Here is a 16,849-nt window from a genome sequence, read left to right as displayed (position 1 = left end):
TTCATTTTTTGTATTCAAATCAAACTTTTAGGATATTGAAAATGAAAAGTGAATACAAATGCTAAAACCAAACCAGTTTTTTTTAGTGGTGGGACCTACTAAAAACTGAAAATGAAAACAAATTTTTTTCCTTTTTCCAGCTAACCAAACAAGCCCTTAAGGGCCTATTTGGTTTGTGATGAGATTGTATTTATTTTCTATACTCAAATCCTGTACTCATCTTTTGTTTCCATCTATTTTTTTGTTTGGTATCATTTTCTGCATTGTTTTCCTCTTCACTTTTTTTATTCTTTTTTATGACAACCACCAACAAAGAGAGAGAGAGAGAGAGAGAGAGAGAGAGAGAGATTTGATGTGACAAGTCAGTGATAGTGGGATCCACAGATTTGATTTTTTTTTTACAAAAATGCCTCTGTATTCATTTTTAAGAAAATCAAAACACCAAAAAGTTGTATTTAGTTTTGTATTCAAATCCCTTTTTATTTATTTTTATTTTTATACTAAAAATGAAAACTGAATACAAATATAAAGCTAAACAAGCTTTTTAGTGGTGGGGCCCACAAAAAATTGAAAATAAATACAAAATACACAACTTTTTTGCTCAGACCAAATAGGCCCTAAAGTTTTGGGTATGTTTCTTAAACTTTCAAAATGTATATTTTGAACCTCAAAAGCTTCCGAACATGTTCCACACTTTCATTTAAAGCTTACAGTTCAGAGAGTTTCATTTAAACCTACCTTAGAGTTTTGGGTAACTTTTATTTAAACTTTGAAGTGTGAAATAAATTTCATTATTACCAACTAATCATGTGATGTTTACATGAAACATTTTTAAAAACTTTGAGGTTTAAATGAAACATTTTGAAAGTTTGAAGTTTAAATAAAATATATCCAAGACTCTAAAATTTAGAATGTAATTTACCATAGTATTTATCTTCCTATTTACTCATAAAAAAGTCTATATTCCTATATTAAATTATAATGGTTGCAGACCATTTTATGTTGATTATATAGTTGGTTTACAAAATATACATGTTATGAATGAGAGTTTTCCTTCATATAATTTTTTTTAAATTACAAGAAATATTATTGATTTTCTACACATATCATGATAAGGACAGAAAAATTGGTAAGGTCATCCAACGATCTTGTGTCACCAATTAGCAATCAAAGAAAATGATGTAACTATTCATGCACATTCAACACATTAAATGACGACCGTTACTCAAAAGCTTTAAACTCCTATCAAGATGGTGGCAATTACACCTAAGGTAATAACCGCCTCCAATTATGCGAGGGAATGCATTTATGAGCACAATGGCTACCTTGACTACCTATAAAAGGGACAATTTGCCTCATTTGCTACGGTATGAGAAAAAAACTACAAAATACTATTTACATTCAAAATATAGAGATTGATACTAACTTAAGTATTGGAGGCTCCCCTATCAAAGCACACCTTAGTGGTTTATTTGTTCAGCTTTCTTTTTTTGCAGATCTTAGAAGACCTTCTTAAACTCCAAATTTGGATAATTAACTTAATTGGTGATTTTTAGCATCAACATACCATATACCAAAAAATAAAATTTCTAGCTCATTTTCAAGGTTGCTACCAAACCTAGGAAATAAAATTGATTAATTTTCTGAAAAATATTTTCTTGAAAACAAGTCATTAAAAAAAAAAAAATTTTCATCAAAATAAACCTAGTGTTAGTAACTGTTGATGCCCACTTTGGCAGAAAGGCCCAATAGCAAGAAGAAGCCCAACAATATGGGAGGAAAATAGTTAGTAAATTGGGAAGAAAGCCATTATGCCCAAATTGCAGGAATAATGGATCATACGCCTAAAAAATATTAAATGGGCCTCAAAGAAAGCAAGCGGGCCAAAAGGAGCTCAAAGAAAAGGAGTAAACCCATGGGCATTATATGAAAAAAGAAAGCATGCAAGAATGGGCCAAAGAGGCCCAAAGTAATGAATTAAGTGAGTAAGGGTTGATGGAAAGCCTATGAACTCCAAAAGTAAAGGATATGGTAATTTGGGTCGGGGAAGCCCAAAAGACTTAGCAAAGGCCCATTGGAGTAAAATGGGCCGAGGATGCTCAAGAAAAGGAAACGGGTTGAGGATGCCAAAGGAAAGGAAATGGGCCGAGGATGCCCAAAATGATGAGATGGGCAAAGGAAGCCTCCAAGCAATGGAATGAGTCAAGGAAGCCCAAAATACTATGAATACTAGCCCAATGGTAATACTGAGCCACAAGAATTAAGCAAAGAGAAAGTATACAACAGGCCCAAAAGGAGCCCAACAAGCACGGGTCATATAATAGCATAGTAGGAATGACAGAATAGCATGGCAGAAGTGCTAGCAGACCTACAAAAGGGGCAAAGGATGGATTAAAGAAGGAAAAGCTCACAATCAAGTAAGGCTCAAAGAACCATTCACGCCACAAAAGGTCAAAAGCGAGTAGCAGAATGAACAGACGAGCCTTTAGGTCATGGAAAATGTATGAGCAGCAGACAAGCCATGGACACACATGGAAGTAGAGCTCGCACAAGGCTCAGGCACCACCAACCTGTACCCAGCCAATACAGGGGTGGTGGGCTATGGGTCAGAGGTAAGAGAGGGTATGGTCTGGTGATAGGGAGAAGGGAAGAGCCTATTCTGGGGTTCTCACTCAAACTCTTTTGGGGGAAATGTCCTGCTGGGATGACATACCACTTAAAAAAGGGAAAAATGAGTTGGAATCACTAGGTGCATGCCATGAGGGATAGTGAGAGAGAATGTCCACCCTTATCCGGATGAGAATGTCACGGTGAGTAAGAAAACAAAATAAGACTCTTTGTCTGGTAATGGGAAGTGGCATGGCCAACATAGGTAAGTGGTAGTGGCTGCGCAGCTGACAGACCAATAGGTGGTCTAGAAGGACACCCACAAACAGACAAAAGCGGTTAAGGGGCAAAATAGTAAAAACTCATCATGGCAGGCAGTATAAAAAGGGTCCTTCGCCGTGCACAGAAAAAAAGGAAGAAGGAACAAGAACACGAAAGCAAAGAGATAACATAATAGCACTACAAAAGAAGAGCGTGGAAAATAGAGTAGCAAAACTTAGAAGAGAAAGAGAGTTAGAAAGAAAAACAGAGAATGGGCAAGAGTGAGACGGCAGGCATGCACCAATAGGCCAATCTGTTCTCTCCCTCTAAAAACCTACCCTCTATTAATGATTAAGGAATTTGAGCATAAGCCATTTAGGCCCATTCTTTCAAAGTGGTTAATTTCCATGGCAGGATCTCCCTGTGAGGTTATCCACATTGAAGAAGTGGTTCTCTTCTTGGACTTAACTCCATAAGACAACCAAGCACAGCAAACTAACCTTTTTCTTTTTTCGTTTTATTGATTAAGCATTGGTGTTATCTCCCTCTTATTATTATCATCTTATTTATATTGCATTTATACTGTTGCATTGCTTTACCTTTTATTTCATTCAATATTTTCCGCTTTTCAGCTGACAGTGAGCATACCCCCTTTTATTGTTGCTAAATTATATTTGCTTACCATAACCCTTTTGTAACAGTTTCCTCTACCATGGGCATGTCACCAAAGTTTTAGTAAAGGAGCCTTAGTTTGCACACAAGTCGATTTGGGGTGTGTTGCAGCCAAGCTGATCCTGACTCTCCTACTCAGAACCTTTGGGCCATAGCGTGGCAGGAGGCAGCCCAGCCCGCAGTTGCAAAAAGACCCACCATAGTAACTTACTGCATAATCATGCACGAGCCAAAACTACACATCTTTGGACAACTTACAGAGATGAATTTAACAATTTAGTCTTTCAATTTTTTGGACAAAGTTTTAATGATAAAGACCATAAGTTGGGATACTTGAAATTTGGCAATTCTAATTCAAAAATTCAAATGTCACAGAAACTCAATACCCTTGTAATTAACCTAATCTATTCATCCAGCAAGTCTGAAATTCATCGAGATATACACACTTCAAGTCAAACATCAATTCTCCTAGCTTGAAAAACTATTTTATATTAAAACTATTATATACCTAGCAAATCTAGGTAGAAAAAGCATAATAAACCTACGATGCTGAACAGAGAACTTCTAGAAGAGGCTAAAACTTGTAGTAGGATCCTTGTGTGATGTTACTAATAGCTATGAACCGTACTTTTCCATCAAATGTCCCGATTTTTATTTTTTATTTTTGGTTTAGACTGATATCTAACAAACAGAGAGAACAAAGATCAATTAGGAGTAAAAATTAGAACATTTACACTTTAAAACAGATAAAAGATGAAACCTCAAAGTCATTACAACAAAATAAAATTAAGTTTATTTCAGAGAACAACAATTAGTGTATGTTAATGCCACTTAAATTTATTACCTATTTGTAGCCAAATTTATTACCTATTTAAAGTTTATACTGTTTCTTATAAGCTGTAACATTGATCCAAAGGACATAGAAAGAAACATGAGATAAGATTGACTCTAAACAGACTAGTTGAGTTTTGTAAATTTTTTATTTTTTATTTTATTTTTAATTTTTTTTAATGTTTGTGGATTATTTTTGGCGAAAATGCATTTTTGGTTCTTAAATTTTGAGCCTATTTTCATTTTGGCTCCTACTTTGATTTCGTGCCTATTTCAATCCCTAAAAAGGGAAAATTACATCCATTTTGGCCTTGCTATTAATCTACTAATAGAAATCTTACGTAGCAAACAGAGTGTACTGTTTGCATAGTAAATGCTAACGTAACTAATAAAATAATAATAATAAATTTTATTTAGCATTTAAAAAATACCATGTTGGCAAATTTTAAAAAAAAAACATTAAATTTATTTCTCTTAAAAAATTAATTTATTTTTATTATTTATTTAGAAGAACATAATAACATGTTCTTCCCCAAATCAAGACATTATAAGGCCCTCTAGCATTGCAGAAATCTCCCAACTGGGCTCAACTATGCTGTTTCAACTTGTTCTAGCCACACTGCCACACTATTAATTAATTACCATAAGTTTTTTTTTTGATAGCTAATTACCATAAACCATGCTTCAAAGAAAGACTGTAAACATTGAAATCATAACGCTATATCAGTTGCCAAACATCGAAAGCAGATGAGCACCATTTTTTATATTCGCATCTTCTCTCCACTAGCTTAACATGAAAGAAAGAGGGAAACTCAATCATGGGCCATTCTGTCCAAAAGTAATTGCAGATAAAACTGGCATTGCTCACAAGATGCAGTCCGTTTTTTCGGGCAATATCCTGAAAAATTGCACCAAAAATGGGTCTACGCCAGAGCACCAAATATTGTAGCCTCTCCCCTTCTTCTTCCCTAAGACCCATGACCGGAAAATCATTCCCCCCCCCCCCCCCCCCCCCCCCCCCCAACAGACCCATGTCCAGAAACACTTGCACCGAGAGAGAGAAAGAGTGAGTCATGGATCTGAAAAGAAAAATACAAACACAAGCACGCACCAAGAGAGAAAGAGAGCAAGTCATGGATCTGGAAAGAATGAAGAAAAAGGATACCCAAAAAAAACACACAAACAAAGATTGAGAAAGAAGAGAGAATCATACCAAACACACGAACCAAGAGAGAGAGATAAAGATTTATTTAAAATTGAATTTTTTCAGTTTAAATTAAAAAATGTATATTATTTATTTTTTTACTAATCCCAAAATGTAAGGATCAAAAATACATTTTCACCATTATTTTTTGTTGATTGTGTAGTTGGTTTACAAAATACAAGTTATGCATGATAGTTTTGCTTAATTTTTTCCCCCAAAAAGTTTACGGTTTTTAATTGGGTTGGATTTTTGTTGGTATAATATATTGGAGACCTTTTCGGTGGTAAGAAAAATAGTACACAAGCCTTTATTTTAACCATTTATTATCATATAATTTTGAAAAATACTAAAAATATTACAAATTTTACTACATAAAATATACAAATTAACGTGATAATGAAGGTAATCGGTGAATTTCAATTACCTAATTAATAAATGAATGTTTATTTATTTTTTATTTTTTGTGATTAGTGATACAAAAATTTGTAATATCTTTAATATCATCCAACCATTTTGGGCATTTTCAAGGGTAAAATCTTTAAAAATTGGGGCCTTAGGTTTCGGCCTAAGTTGCCTAGGCCTTGAGTCGACTTGCTTGCCCAATGTCAAAAAGACATGTGTTGAGGTCAAAGGAAGGAAGAAAAAAAAATCTCGTACTACAGGTTTCCTTAAGTTTAAGTTTTTAAGTTTGTAAATGTGAACTTATTAATATTATATCAATTAATCAAATCTTGTGAACACTTGTGTACGATTTAGTCTCTCAATCACTTAGCCACTCATATATGAATTACTTCAACAATAAGAGTAGGCCAATGTTATATCTTATTCACAACTTTATCAATATACTATAAGTGGATGTAACGATACATTGAATGCAGAAATGGTCGATATATGATTACGTTGTAAATCAAAGTAATAGATTATATATACTGGCTAGAAATTGAAGGGATGAAAAACAAGACTGGTTGAGATCAGAGCTGATGGTGTCCAATATTATGTGTCACACAACATCGTGGAACGATATCATTTATAGAACATGTGTAACTATAGAGCAAGAGCAAGAAGGTTATAGTCGACGTTCAGTCATGGTTTTATTTCTACACCTCTTGAAGCTTTATTCATAACATTAAAAAGTATCAAAGCACCATAACTTAGATAATTATTGCGTTAGTTTTAAGGTTTGGCTTCGGTTTCAACATCGACAGCTTCACCAGCATAAGAGCAGCACCTTCTGCAGCCATTTCCATTGTAACCCTCACGACAACAGCCATAGTAGCAACGCCCTCCCCCGTGTCCACCACCTCCATAGCCACCATGGCCAGGGTTTCCTCCATATCCGCCTTGACCAGGGTTTCCTCCATATCCGCCACCCTGGTTTCCACCATATCCTCCACCGTCGTTTCCACCATATCCTTCATGTCCACCGTACTTGGCATCATCTACCTCATTGGTCTTTGTGGAGACCTCCGCTGCATGTATGATGAAACATATTAGATGATGTAATTATGCTTTTGTGATAATTAAAGCCACTATGTACTTAACACACACTATGTGGCATATGCTCATAAAAAAGGCAGTAAATATTCTCTAACATTCATTTTATACACTTTTTTTTTATCACACAATAGATACAATTGCATGTATTGCGTACACATTTTAAAATATTAAAAAGTAATGTCTACATTTAAAATACGAAAAGTAGATGTGAAATATATTATGTGAGAGAATCATTATCCTAAACAGGAAACACACACAAATTATGTGCCTCTATTGCCGCAGATTAACACGTCAAAATGCTCTTTATATGCTGAGGCCAACGTGCAAACAATGTTCAATTATTCTTTAACATGTTTTACAGTGCTACAAAAGAAATGTGCATGTTCTATTTATCAGAAAACTCAATTATTTCAGTAACATGGGCACTGGTCATTGTAAGACAGAAAAAGATTCATGCACCATACCTTCATTAATTATTGCTACACAAATAAACTAGAAATTAAATGTAAATTTCTAACATGAAAAAATGTTACCAAGGGGACAAATCTAAAACCCAATGTACCGTTTTTAAGGTTAGAGGAAGTGTCAGCCAACTCCCTAGCTGCCACGTCCGAAGAGATGAGAAGAACAATGGCCAACATAAGAGCTAGCAAAAGGAAAGCCTTGGAACCCATTTTTCTTAGCAAACACTATTATCAAAGAAACTATTATTGGAGAAGGATGATATAAAACCAACGTCTTTCTTTTCTCTCTATATATAGGGATGGAAAGAGCGAAACAATTAATTAGGAAGTATGTAACTAAAGATATGACCCCACATTGTGGTTGGCTGTTGAGGAGGAGTTCTCTTCAACTTATTCTTATCTTTTGTTTAAAATACCCACATGATCAAATACACGTACGTCTTTCTTTTTCTTAATTTTTAATTTTTTTAGTACATAGTGAATGTTCAAATAGTGTGTAAAACACATATGAACGTTTAGACCTCCAAATTATAAATTACCAATTCAAGCTTATTATCAAACAATATATGTGCGGAATATGAAAATAAGCTAAAACAGAATTGATAAAACAATCTAAACTGAAAATAATCACAACCATAGCAGTAATTAAATGGCAAAGATTAAGGGAAGAGAGATGCAAACACAAAGACAACACATCGATGTGTTATCGAAGAGGAAACCGAAGTCCTCGGCGTAAAACCTCTCCACCGCCTTTTAAGCGGTTAATAATCCATTAGAGAATAAAGTTGGGATACTTGAATAGCAGAAGACCCTCCAAGCCTAATTTACCCAGTGCACCTAAACCCTCCAAGCTTCTTGCTCCAACAGGGTTATGCCGAACATTGTCTTCTCTAACTTATCGAATCCCGCAATTAGCCCATTGCATCAACCAATATCAATTGGTCTCTTCCGAACTGCTTCCCAAACACCAAATAACCTCCTCACAGATATGGGTATGGTGAGATAAGGGTTTGACTAATGTACCTCTCAAGGATGTAACAATGGAAAGGGTAAGAGTGAGGAATTTGGAGAATCAAAGTATAAAGATTGTGGATGAGTCAATCTTGTTTTTCTTTAGGGTTTCTCTCTCAAAATTCTCTTTGGAAGCTCTCTACAATACGTGCGTATAAGGGTATTTATACTAGTGTGTGTTTGGAATTTAAAAGGTTAGTTTTGTAACAAATAGAGTGGTTTGGCGACTCGAGCTCGCGACTGGAACGAGTCGCGAGTTTGAGTTGCGAGCTAACTGCCTGGCCAGATTGGAAGTTTTGTCTTGTAGTGCTCCAACTGGCGTGACTCTTCAGCTTCCCTGCATGCTTCACATGTGTGCCTCCTTTAGCGACTTGTCAGTCGCGAGATCCAGTTGCGAGGCCCTGTTTGAGTACACACTCTTGAGCTTTTCTTCACACTCTCTCACACACTACCCTTACATGATTCCCACCTAAATACAGAGTTTCTAAATGTTAAATTACAAGCAAATTTGACTCGGAATAAAACCAACAAAATGATTGAATAAATTCAACCTTACATATAATAATAAAGGATGGAAGGCAATAAACGAGCAAGTTGTTTATTTAGTCAAAATGGCTAGGCCTAAAGTTCACCGACTTCCTGATCAATCAGTGCCCATTAATTGCACTGAGACTTTTGTGGTATGTATAGTATATATATATATAAATAAATAAAACTTTCCCTTTTCTACAAAAAAAAAAAAAAATCATTGGCACCCCATAAAAATAAATATATCAATGGCAAGAAGACACTGTATCAAAAAAGAAGAAGGAAGACACAAGACGGCTTGTATAATGCAAATAGTACTTCGTACGCAAGGGGATTTCTGGAAATTGAAAAGTCACAAAACGTTGATTAAAACATTAAATGATGAGACTTCGAGAAAGTCTAGATACACAAGATTTAACAACAAATTTGACACTTATTGATATGTTAGATTATTAGTGGTAGGTGAAAAAATGATATTAATGATTGGCTTAGATAAAAATCCGTTCAAGCTTACCAACTCAACTGATGTAAAAAATGTAATTATCAAATTTTTTGTATATGTAACATTGCTTATGATACTTCAAATCCACATTCTAGTCAACCCCGCAGAACTAATTGTCAAGCCTCTTAAGGCCTTAGAGAGAGAAGTTGCTATTTTGAATTAGTTTTGACACAAAGTCAAGTATGTGAACTACACCATCTAGTTCGTTGTTGATCATTAATTAACTGTCCACTTAATTCAAATCATTTGCTAAAAACTCTAATGTCAATTGGAGTATCATGTTTTTGAATTTTGAGATAAACCCTTATTAAATTTTATTATCCATATTCCTCGAAGGAAATGAAATTTGTAAGTGGCTAAAATTTTAAACAATGTGGAACCATCACAAGGTCAGTGATAAGATTGAGCAATGGTAAATCATTGCAACTGGATGGGTCCCTTGCTAAGAAAGAGAAACCCTACTTCGTCCCAAACCAGCAGAGGTTGGTAAGGAATGCTTTGACGTACGGTTAAGAGCAAACATGGGGGAGAAGAAGAGAAATGAAAATGATAGTCTCAACTTGTGAGATTGCGTACCTAATTAAGCAGAAGGGAGGGGTATTAATTTATAATTTTATAGAGAGCATGGGGGTGTTGTATTTGGTGGGAAATTACCTTGAAAATGGGCAGTACATCTCTGATAGCTAGTCGTCTGCTCAGGAATAATTTCAATGACTTTTGGGCTTAATCAATGTTAATGTGAAGGAAGCTAGTGCGCAATGCTTTTAAGGGTACTTGTAGCAATGGACGACCAACAAGGAGGAAGGGATCCGAAAGTTGGTGGCCATGTCTTACTAAGATTGATGATTGCTCTAGTTGAATGACCTGAAGGAAAGAGATCCAAAGGTCGATCGGTAGCTAGGTCACCCAAGATGATTATGTGCATATATTAGTTCTTAGACAATTCGGTCTTTGGTTTGGGGTCAATCATCTCTTTCCTCCTCCCCCCACATACACACCTAGTAATTTGTTTATCATTGAACTCCCCCCACCCCACACCTAGTAATTTGTATATCATTGAATATGAGTTTCTAATCACTTTAACTTTTGTTTCTTTGGGAGGATTATTTGATTGAAAAGGAACAAATTTTGAAGTTTGAAGCAAAGATAAACAAAGTGCCGTGAAGGGATTTACAGTTGGTGGTCTTGATGAACCCCAACAAAATTCATACAAAGCAGAATTTAACAAGGTGTTTAACAAAGTAGCTAGATAAATGATAGGGTTTAGAGGTGCATGAGTTCTTGGACTATGTGGAGGCTAGTTTGTGTTTGATCTAGATTATGACCCGACTCGATATAAAATTATTTTGGTTTTTTAATGAGAGATTTTATGAGGCTTAATCCATGAAACGGAGGCTTGGGCTGGCATGCCCAAGCTGGAGTGCTCATCCGTTGTATGTGATATAAATACCGTTATTTCAAATTAGGGTTGGGGTGTTGTTTTAGATAGAAAAATTGTACTACCGCATATTATATTTTCCCATGAAAATAGTGAAACCATTGCAACTCTATAAACGTAGGCAAATTGCCGAACCACATCATTTCTTGTGTCATGTGATTATATTGCCTTTTGAGTGTATGTTATTTTCTTTTTGTTTTTTGCATCTAATAGATCTAGGAATTCATATATATTCTCAATAGGAGCTACACTTGTAAATGCCTACCTTTCTTATCTCAAATGATATCTAATTTTTATGTGATGCATCCTCCTGTTTCCTAATTATGTACATAAGCTATTTTATTTATTGTTTACCTTTTTTTTTTTTTTTTTTTTTTTTTTAAAGATGAAAACCTTTTGATTATGTCATAGGACAAACTCTACCAACTTAGTTGTAGCCTAAAGCTACAACTTCCATTAAAATAATTAATATAACTATATATTTTGAAAATCTAATTGTTGGATTGTATGTTCTTTATGCTCTTAACACACAAGTCAAATTTTGTACCAATAGGATTTATTTACTATATGATCCATAAACTTATTTTTTATGCATAATTTTAGACTACAAAAACTTGTAATTTAAACAATTGATTGATGACATAACTATTAATCTTTACTCTTCTAGAAATTTTGCAAGAATAGAGGACATAAGAAGTAAATGCAATCCAATGGTAAATTTGTTAAAATTCACATAAAAAAAAAAGATATTTAGTGAAATTGTAGTTTTAATTTATAACTAAGTTTGCAGCCAAACTTTGCTCTATGATATATAGGTATTATTATAGGCATTACATATTTTACTGCAAAAATCTCTTAAAAACTATTATGTCAACTTTTAAACACAACATAAAATCAATTCAGCAGTTTATGTGATAATTGTCCCCTGCCTTTCATCAAAAAAAAAAAAAAAAAAAAAAAAAAAAAAAAAAAAAGAAAAGAAAAAGAAAAGAACGCAGATGCAGACAAAGGTTTCAGCGCAATCCAAACGGCACCAACATCAATCATCCTCTTTGATCGTTAGCTGTGTCCGGTGCTAGACTGTAGCCATCCATTAGAGCATCCACACCAGCTCATGCAAATTTATCATTTATTTTACACGGAAAAAGCTACTTTTTTCTATTTTACATTATCACATTTCTAAAACACCCACATCAGTTCTTCTATTTTACAAATCTATTCTAATTAAATAATATTATTTATTATTTTTTTATTATTAGGTATTAAAACCGTTTTTCTCTCTTTTCCTCACCCATTCTCTCTTTCCCTCACCCACTCAGCTCGTCCGTTTCTCTCTGCTCGCCCGTTTCTCTCTTTCCCTCACCCGCTCCCAGCTCGCCGACCCAGCCGATCCAGCTCGCCGATCTAGCTCGTCGCCGTCACTACCTCAGCCACCAGTCGATTCCACTCCCAGCTCGCCCGTTTCTCTCTTTCCCTCACCCATTCCCAGCTCGCCTACCCAGTCGATCCAGCTCACTCCCAGCTCGCCGATCCAGCTCGCCGCCGTCGCTGCCTCAGCCACCAGTCGATTCCATTCCCAGCTCGCCCGTTTCTCTCTTTCCCTTACCCACTCTCAGCTCGCCTACCCAGTCGATCCAGCTCACTCCCAGCTCGCCGCCAGTCGATCCAGCTCACTCGGGCGACAGATCCGGCTCCGTTGGGCTGGGTTTTCCAGTGGGTGTGTATTGTTTTTGGGTTGGGTTTCTCGGTGAGTTTTAATGGATTTTGAGTTGGGTTGATTTTTGGGTTTTTGTTGATTTTGGGTTGGGTTGATTTTTGAGTTTCTATTGATTTTGGGATATTTTTCTGTGCTTGGTTGCGGTGTTTGGTGGTGGCACTGGGTTTGGTGGTTGGGTTTGTTGTAGTTTGGTGGTGGCGGTGGCACTGGCGCTAGGATATTCTTCTTCCTTGTTGCGTTAGTTTGTTGCAGTTTGATGGAGGAGAGAGAAAAAAAGAATAAAAAATTATTTACACATTGAACAGTAATATATACACGGTTACTGTTCATATACACGTCCGGGTGTATATTTTACACATCTTTACACCCACTGATGTGGGTGTTTTTTTACCTAAAATGTGTAAATCTTGCACCTTTTTGTATTTTAGAGGATTTTACATGAACTGATAAGGATGCTCTAAGAGGTGGGATTTAATGTGGATCTCACTTTCACAAAACAGTCGCCATCCATGCCAGTCGATCTAATGACTCAGAAGATTTTAATATTGGATAAAATTACGTGCCAAAATAGTGGTCATTCGTTAGTTACTAATTTATTTATTTATTTATGAAAATCATGCATTACTTACTACTCACTATATGTTGACGCATATCACAATCACATGGTAGGTTATGGCATCCAATTCCCATCTCATTTTTACTCGCGGGGACAACGCAAAAATCTAGGCACTTAAATCATTAATAATCACAAGAAAACGACAAGGTTTTTTTTATTTTTTTATTTTTTTATTTTTTTTTAGAGTACGAACTTGCATTGCATGTGATAATTCATTGGGACTTACAAGTTATAACAGATTAAATTATCTATCTAGGTGTTTTTATTTTATTTTAATTAGTTAGAAAAATTATTGTGGGTGCCCGAGGACCAAAAATGAAATTGAAGAGTTGTAGTACTGATATGGGGATATCACGTGCCCAAAGAGGAAATTCGCTCGAGGAGAGGAGGGGATGAGAGAGAATCGTTGAAAATAAAGGAAGTTTCCAGTTTGGAGTAGCCTGTTACCTTCACATTAAATGGTGGGCAATAGCTTTATCAATTGCATTGATGAGAAAATGACCTGAACAGTATAAGTCACAGCTAAGCAAACTCTTTCTACTGCCTTCTTTAAATGTAAAAAGAGACAAATGTCATTAGGAGAGATTTGTTAGGTAAGAATGAGAGGTCAAGATGTGAAGGAGGGAGGAGAATATAAGAAAGATAGTGTTTTCAGAGAAAAGGAGAGGCAGACACAATTATCAAGAAAAGAAAAAGAAACAAGAAGAATATTAAGAGAAGAGAGTGAACAGTGTCACTCTCTGTATAATATTAGCCTCCTCGGGCAGGCTTGTAGGGAGACATTTGCTCATCTATTCCATAACATCAACCCTTTCTTCCTTATTTTCATCCTCAAGTAGAGCCCTCACTTACAAATTTTATTGACTTGGGCTAAGGCTGAGCTGTACAACTCACTGTTTTAAGTGGACTTAGGTTACCAGTTTATTTGGTCCTTACAATTATCTAGGGTTTTATCATAGATTTTTTTCTTTAAAAAAAATTGTCTATAAATAAATAAGTAAATTATAATATACTACATTATCAATAAATTAAATAGGACACTCGTTGAGTCCATAATTATTTATACTAGCATATAACATATGCAAATGCATGGATGCATTTAAAATTAAACACAATTTTTATTATAAAAATATAAATAATTAATCAAATTATAAAAAATAGTATGTAACATATGTATATGTATGGATACATTTAAAATTAAACAAAATATTTATTATAAAATATAAATAATCAATCAATTTTTTTTTTAAAGTAAACGCAATTAGTCATGTATGTTTTTATACCCCTTAAACACAAACAGATTAACCTAGTTATTTAGGAAAGTGATTAACTTAGGTAAATTATACAGTTCTAGGTTAACACAAGTAAATCATATCATTGAAACAGGGCGGAAAATAAAAAACACAACGATATGATAACTTAGGAAAACCAAACCTGTAAAAAACCTAGGGAGGATTCAACCTAGCTATCCTCAAGGTAAAACAGATCTACTATGAAAGAATTGAAGTTTTACAATAGCGACTTAGATCACTAATATCCTATTACTACCTCGAGTAAAAAACTTATTACCATGACTACGTGACAACTTCGAGTCCATGAATTACTTCTTTCTTGGATTCATAGCAACCACAAGTACACCACTTGTGTTTTCTTTAAGCTCTTTATGCAGCTTGAGTAGAAAACTTATTACCACGACTACGTGACAACTTCGAGTCCATGAATTACTTCTTTCTTAGATTCATAGCAACCACAAGTACACCACTTATGTTTTCTTTAAGCTCTTTATGCAGCAACTGAAGTGATCACGAAGCGATCACCAAGCTCTCGACATCATTCTTGATCTTGATAACCCTAAGTATGTATGAAGGCAAACACGTCTAGATCTCATAAGAGATTCATACACACAGCATAAACAACAACAATAAAACGGGGCTAGGGTTTTTCTTTTTATACTTAAGGCAAAACATAAAACCCTACACGTCATATGGGCTTGGGCTTGAGTTGGAAAATTCTGCAGAAAAGTAATCTACACGAGTTTCGATCAATTGAGTCTAATTTTCGATCGATCGAGCCTTGCAAATTTACATAATAAATCCTGCAGTATACTCGATTCTAACTTTACACAAAAACACACTTTGTGCAACCTAAATCTAGACTAAATGTTTTGATCATGATTTGCTAACATTACACATTGAAGTTCTAATACATTAGTTTCTAATTCTTTAGAATCTAACAAGTCACATAATAAAATTTTTACCCAAATTTAATACTACATATGATTATTATTTTTTTCTAATTTTTAATAAGATAGAATGTGTGGTGATCTTTGTTGTGTGATGATTTTTATTGAGTATATGTGATTAGTTTTTTTTTTTTTTTAATTTTATAGTTCATTAATATTAGATTCTTTGTATTTTGCGCTCATTAACTCACTTGGCACAAAAATTAAAAAAATTTAAGTGGAAACATGGCACAAATTTAAGTGGATAAATATGGTGTGTTCTCCACATAAATTTAGACACATGGCGCAAAATTGGATTCTAATTTCAAATTCTAATTAAACTTCATGCTAACGAGTGCCCTTAGGGCATTAGTTAACAATCCAGTTAGAGAAAATTTTTATGAGAAAAGAAAAAAAAAAGTAATTAATGTTTTGACAACTTTTTTCATTTTTCATAAAAGTGATGTCAAAACTTTCCTAAAATGGATTGTTAACCAATGCCCTAAGGGCACTCGTTAGCATTTCCCTTAAACTTTTTTTTAGTTTTACCTATAATATATATATATATATATATATATATATACTAACTTGTAACCCCATACATATGCGTGAGGTTACTTAAAAGGTATACATTAATATGCGTAGTATAATTCTTACATATATAATTTAAATATTATTGATAGTCATTCATATATTTTTTTTAACTCTTTAAAAAGTCCTGCAAGAATATTTAGGTAGAAAATATAAATTATCCATTTTTTAAAATTTTTTTATGTTCATTAATTCTAGATTCACTGGTTTTTATACGCAATAACTCACTCAAATAGATATTTATGATGTAGTCCCACTTTTGAATCCTAAATTAAGAAATAAAACTCTCTCTATAAATAAATAATTTAGGATACATGACGCAAAATTAAACTTCAATTGTAAAGTCTAATTGGATTTTCTCTCAGCTTTACCTATTAATATATATATATATATATATATATATATACTACTATTTAAGGAGCTTTTCCTATTTGAGATCTTCAATTTAGATACCCAAAATACCCTCAAATTCATCAGTTTCTAAGGCTTAAACCATAGGGTTAAACATATAAAATTAGTAATTTAAAAACTCCTAATTTTTAGCTAATTTTTTTTTAAAAATAGTTTTTTTTACCTCCACATTTCTCTCTCACATTAGTTGTCAAGTACTAATACAACTTATTTTTTTTGAAAAAAAAATAAAAATAAAACTGCCCTTTTTTTTTTTTCCACAAACGTATAATTTTTTT

The 16,849-nt window shown here is 34.2% G+C and overlaps 1 protein-coding gene across 1 annotated transcript; it reads right to left on the bottom strand.

Annotated features, from left to right (window-relative positions):
- Nucleotides 1–6,568: 6,568 nt before the first annotated feature.
- LOC126695249 (cold and drought-regulated protein CORA-like) lies at nucleotides 6,569–7,790 on the bottom strand. The gene is made up of 2 exons (XM_050391924.1): nucleotides 7,635–7,790; nucleotides 6,569–7,044 (listed from the first exon to the last, which is right to left on the bottom strand). The coding sequence occupies exons 1-2, from the start codon at nucleotides 7,744–7,746 to the stop codon at nucleotides 6,749–6,751; spliced, it is 408 nt and encodes a 135-aa protein (XP_050247881.1). The 5' UTR covers nucleotides 7,747–7,790; the 3' UTR covers nucleotides 6,569–6,748.
- Nucleotides 7,791–16,849: the final 9,059 nt, after the last annotated feature.

Source organism: Quercus robur, chromosome 8 (assembly GCF_932294415.1).
Source record: "Quercus robur chromosome 8, dhQueRobu3.1, whole genome shotgun sequence".
Classification (NCBI taxonomy): Eukaryota; Viridiplantae; Streptophyta; class Magnoliopsida; order Fagales; family Fagaceae; genus Quercus; species Quercus robur.
The sequence above is the reverse complement of the archived record's forward strand: the minus strand, read 5'-3'. Positions and strand labels throughout refer to the sequence as shown.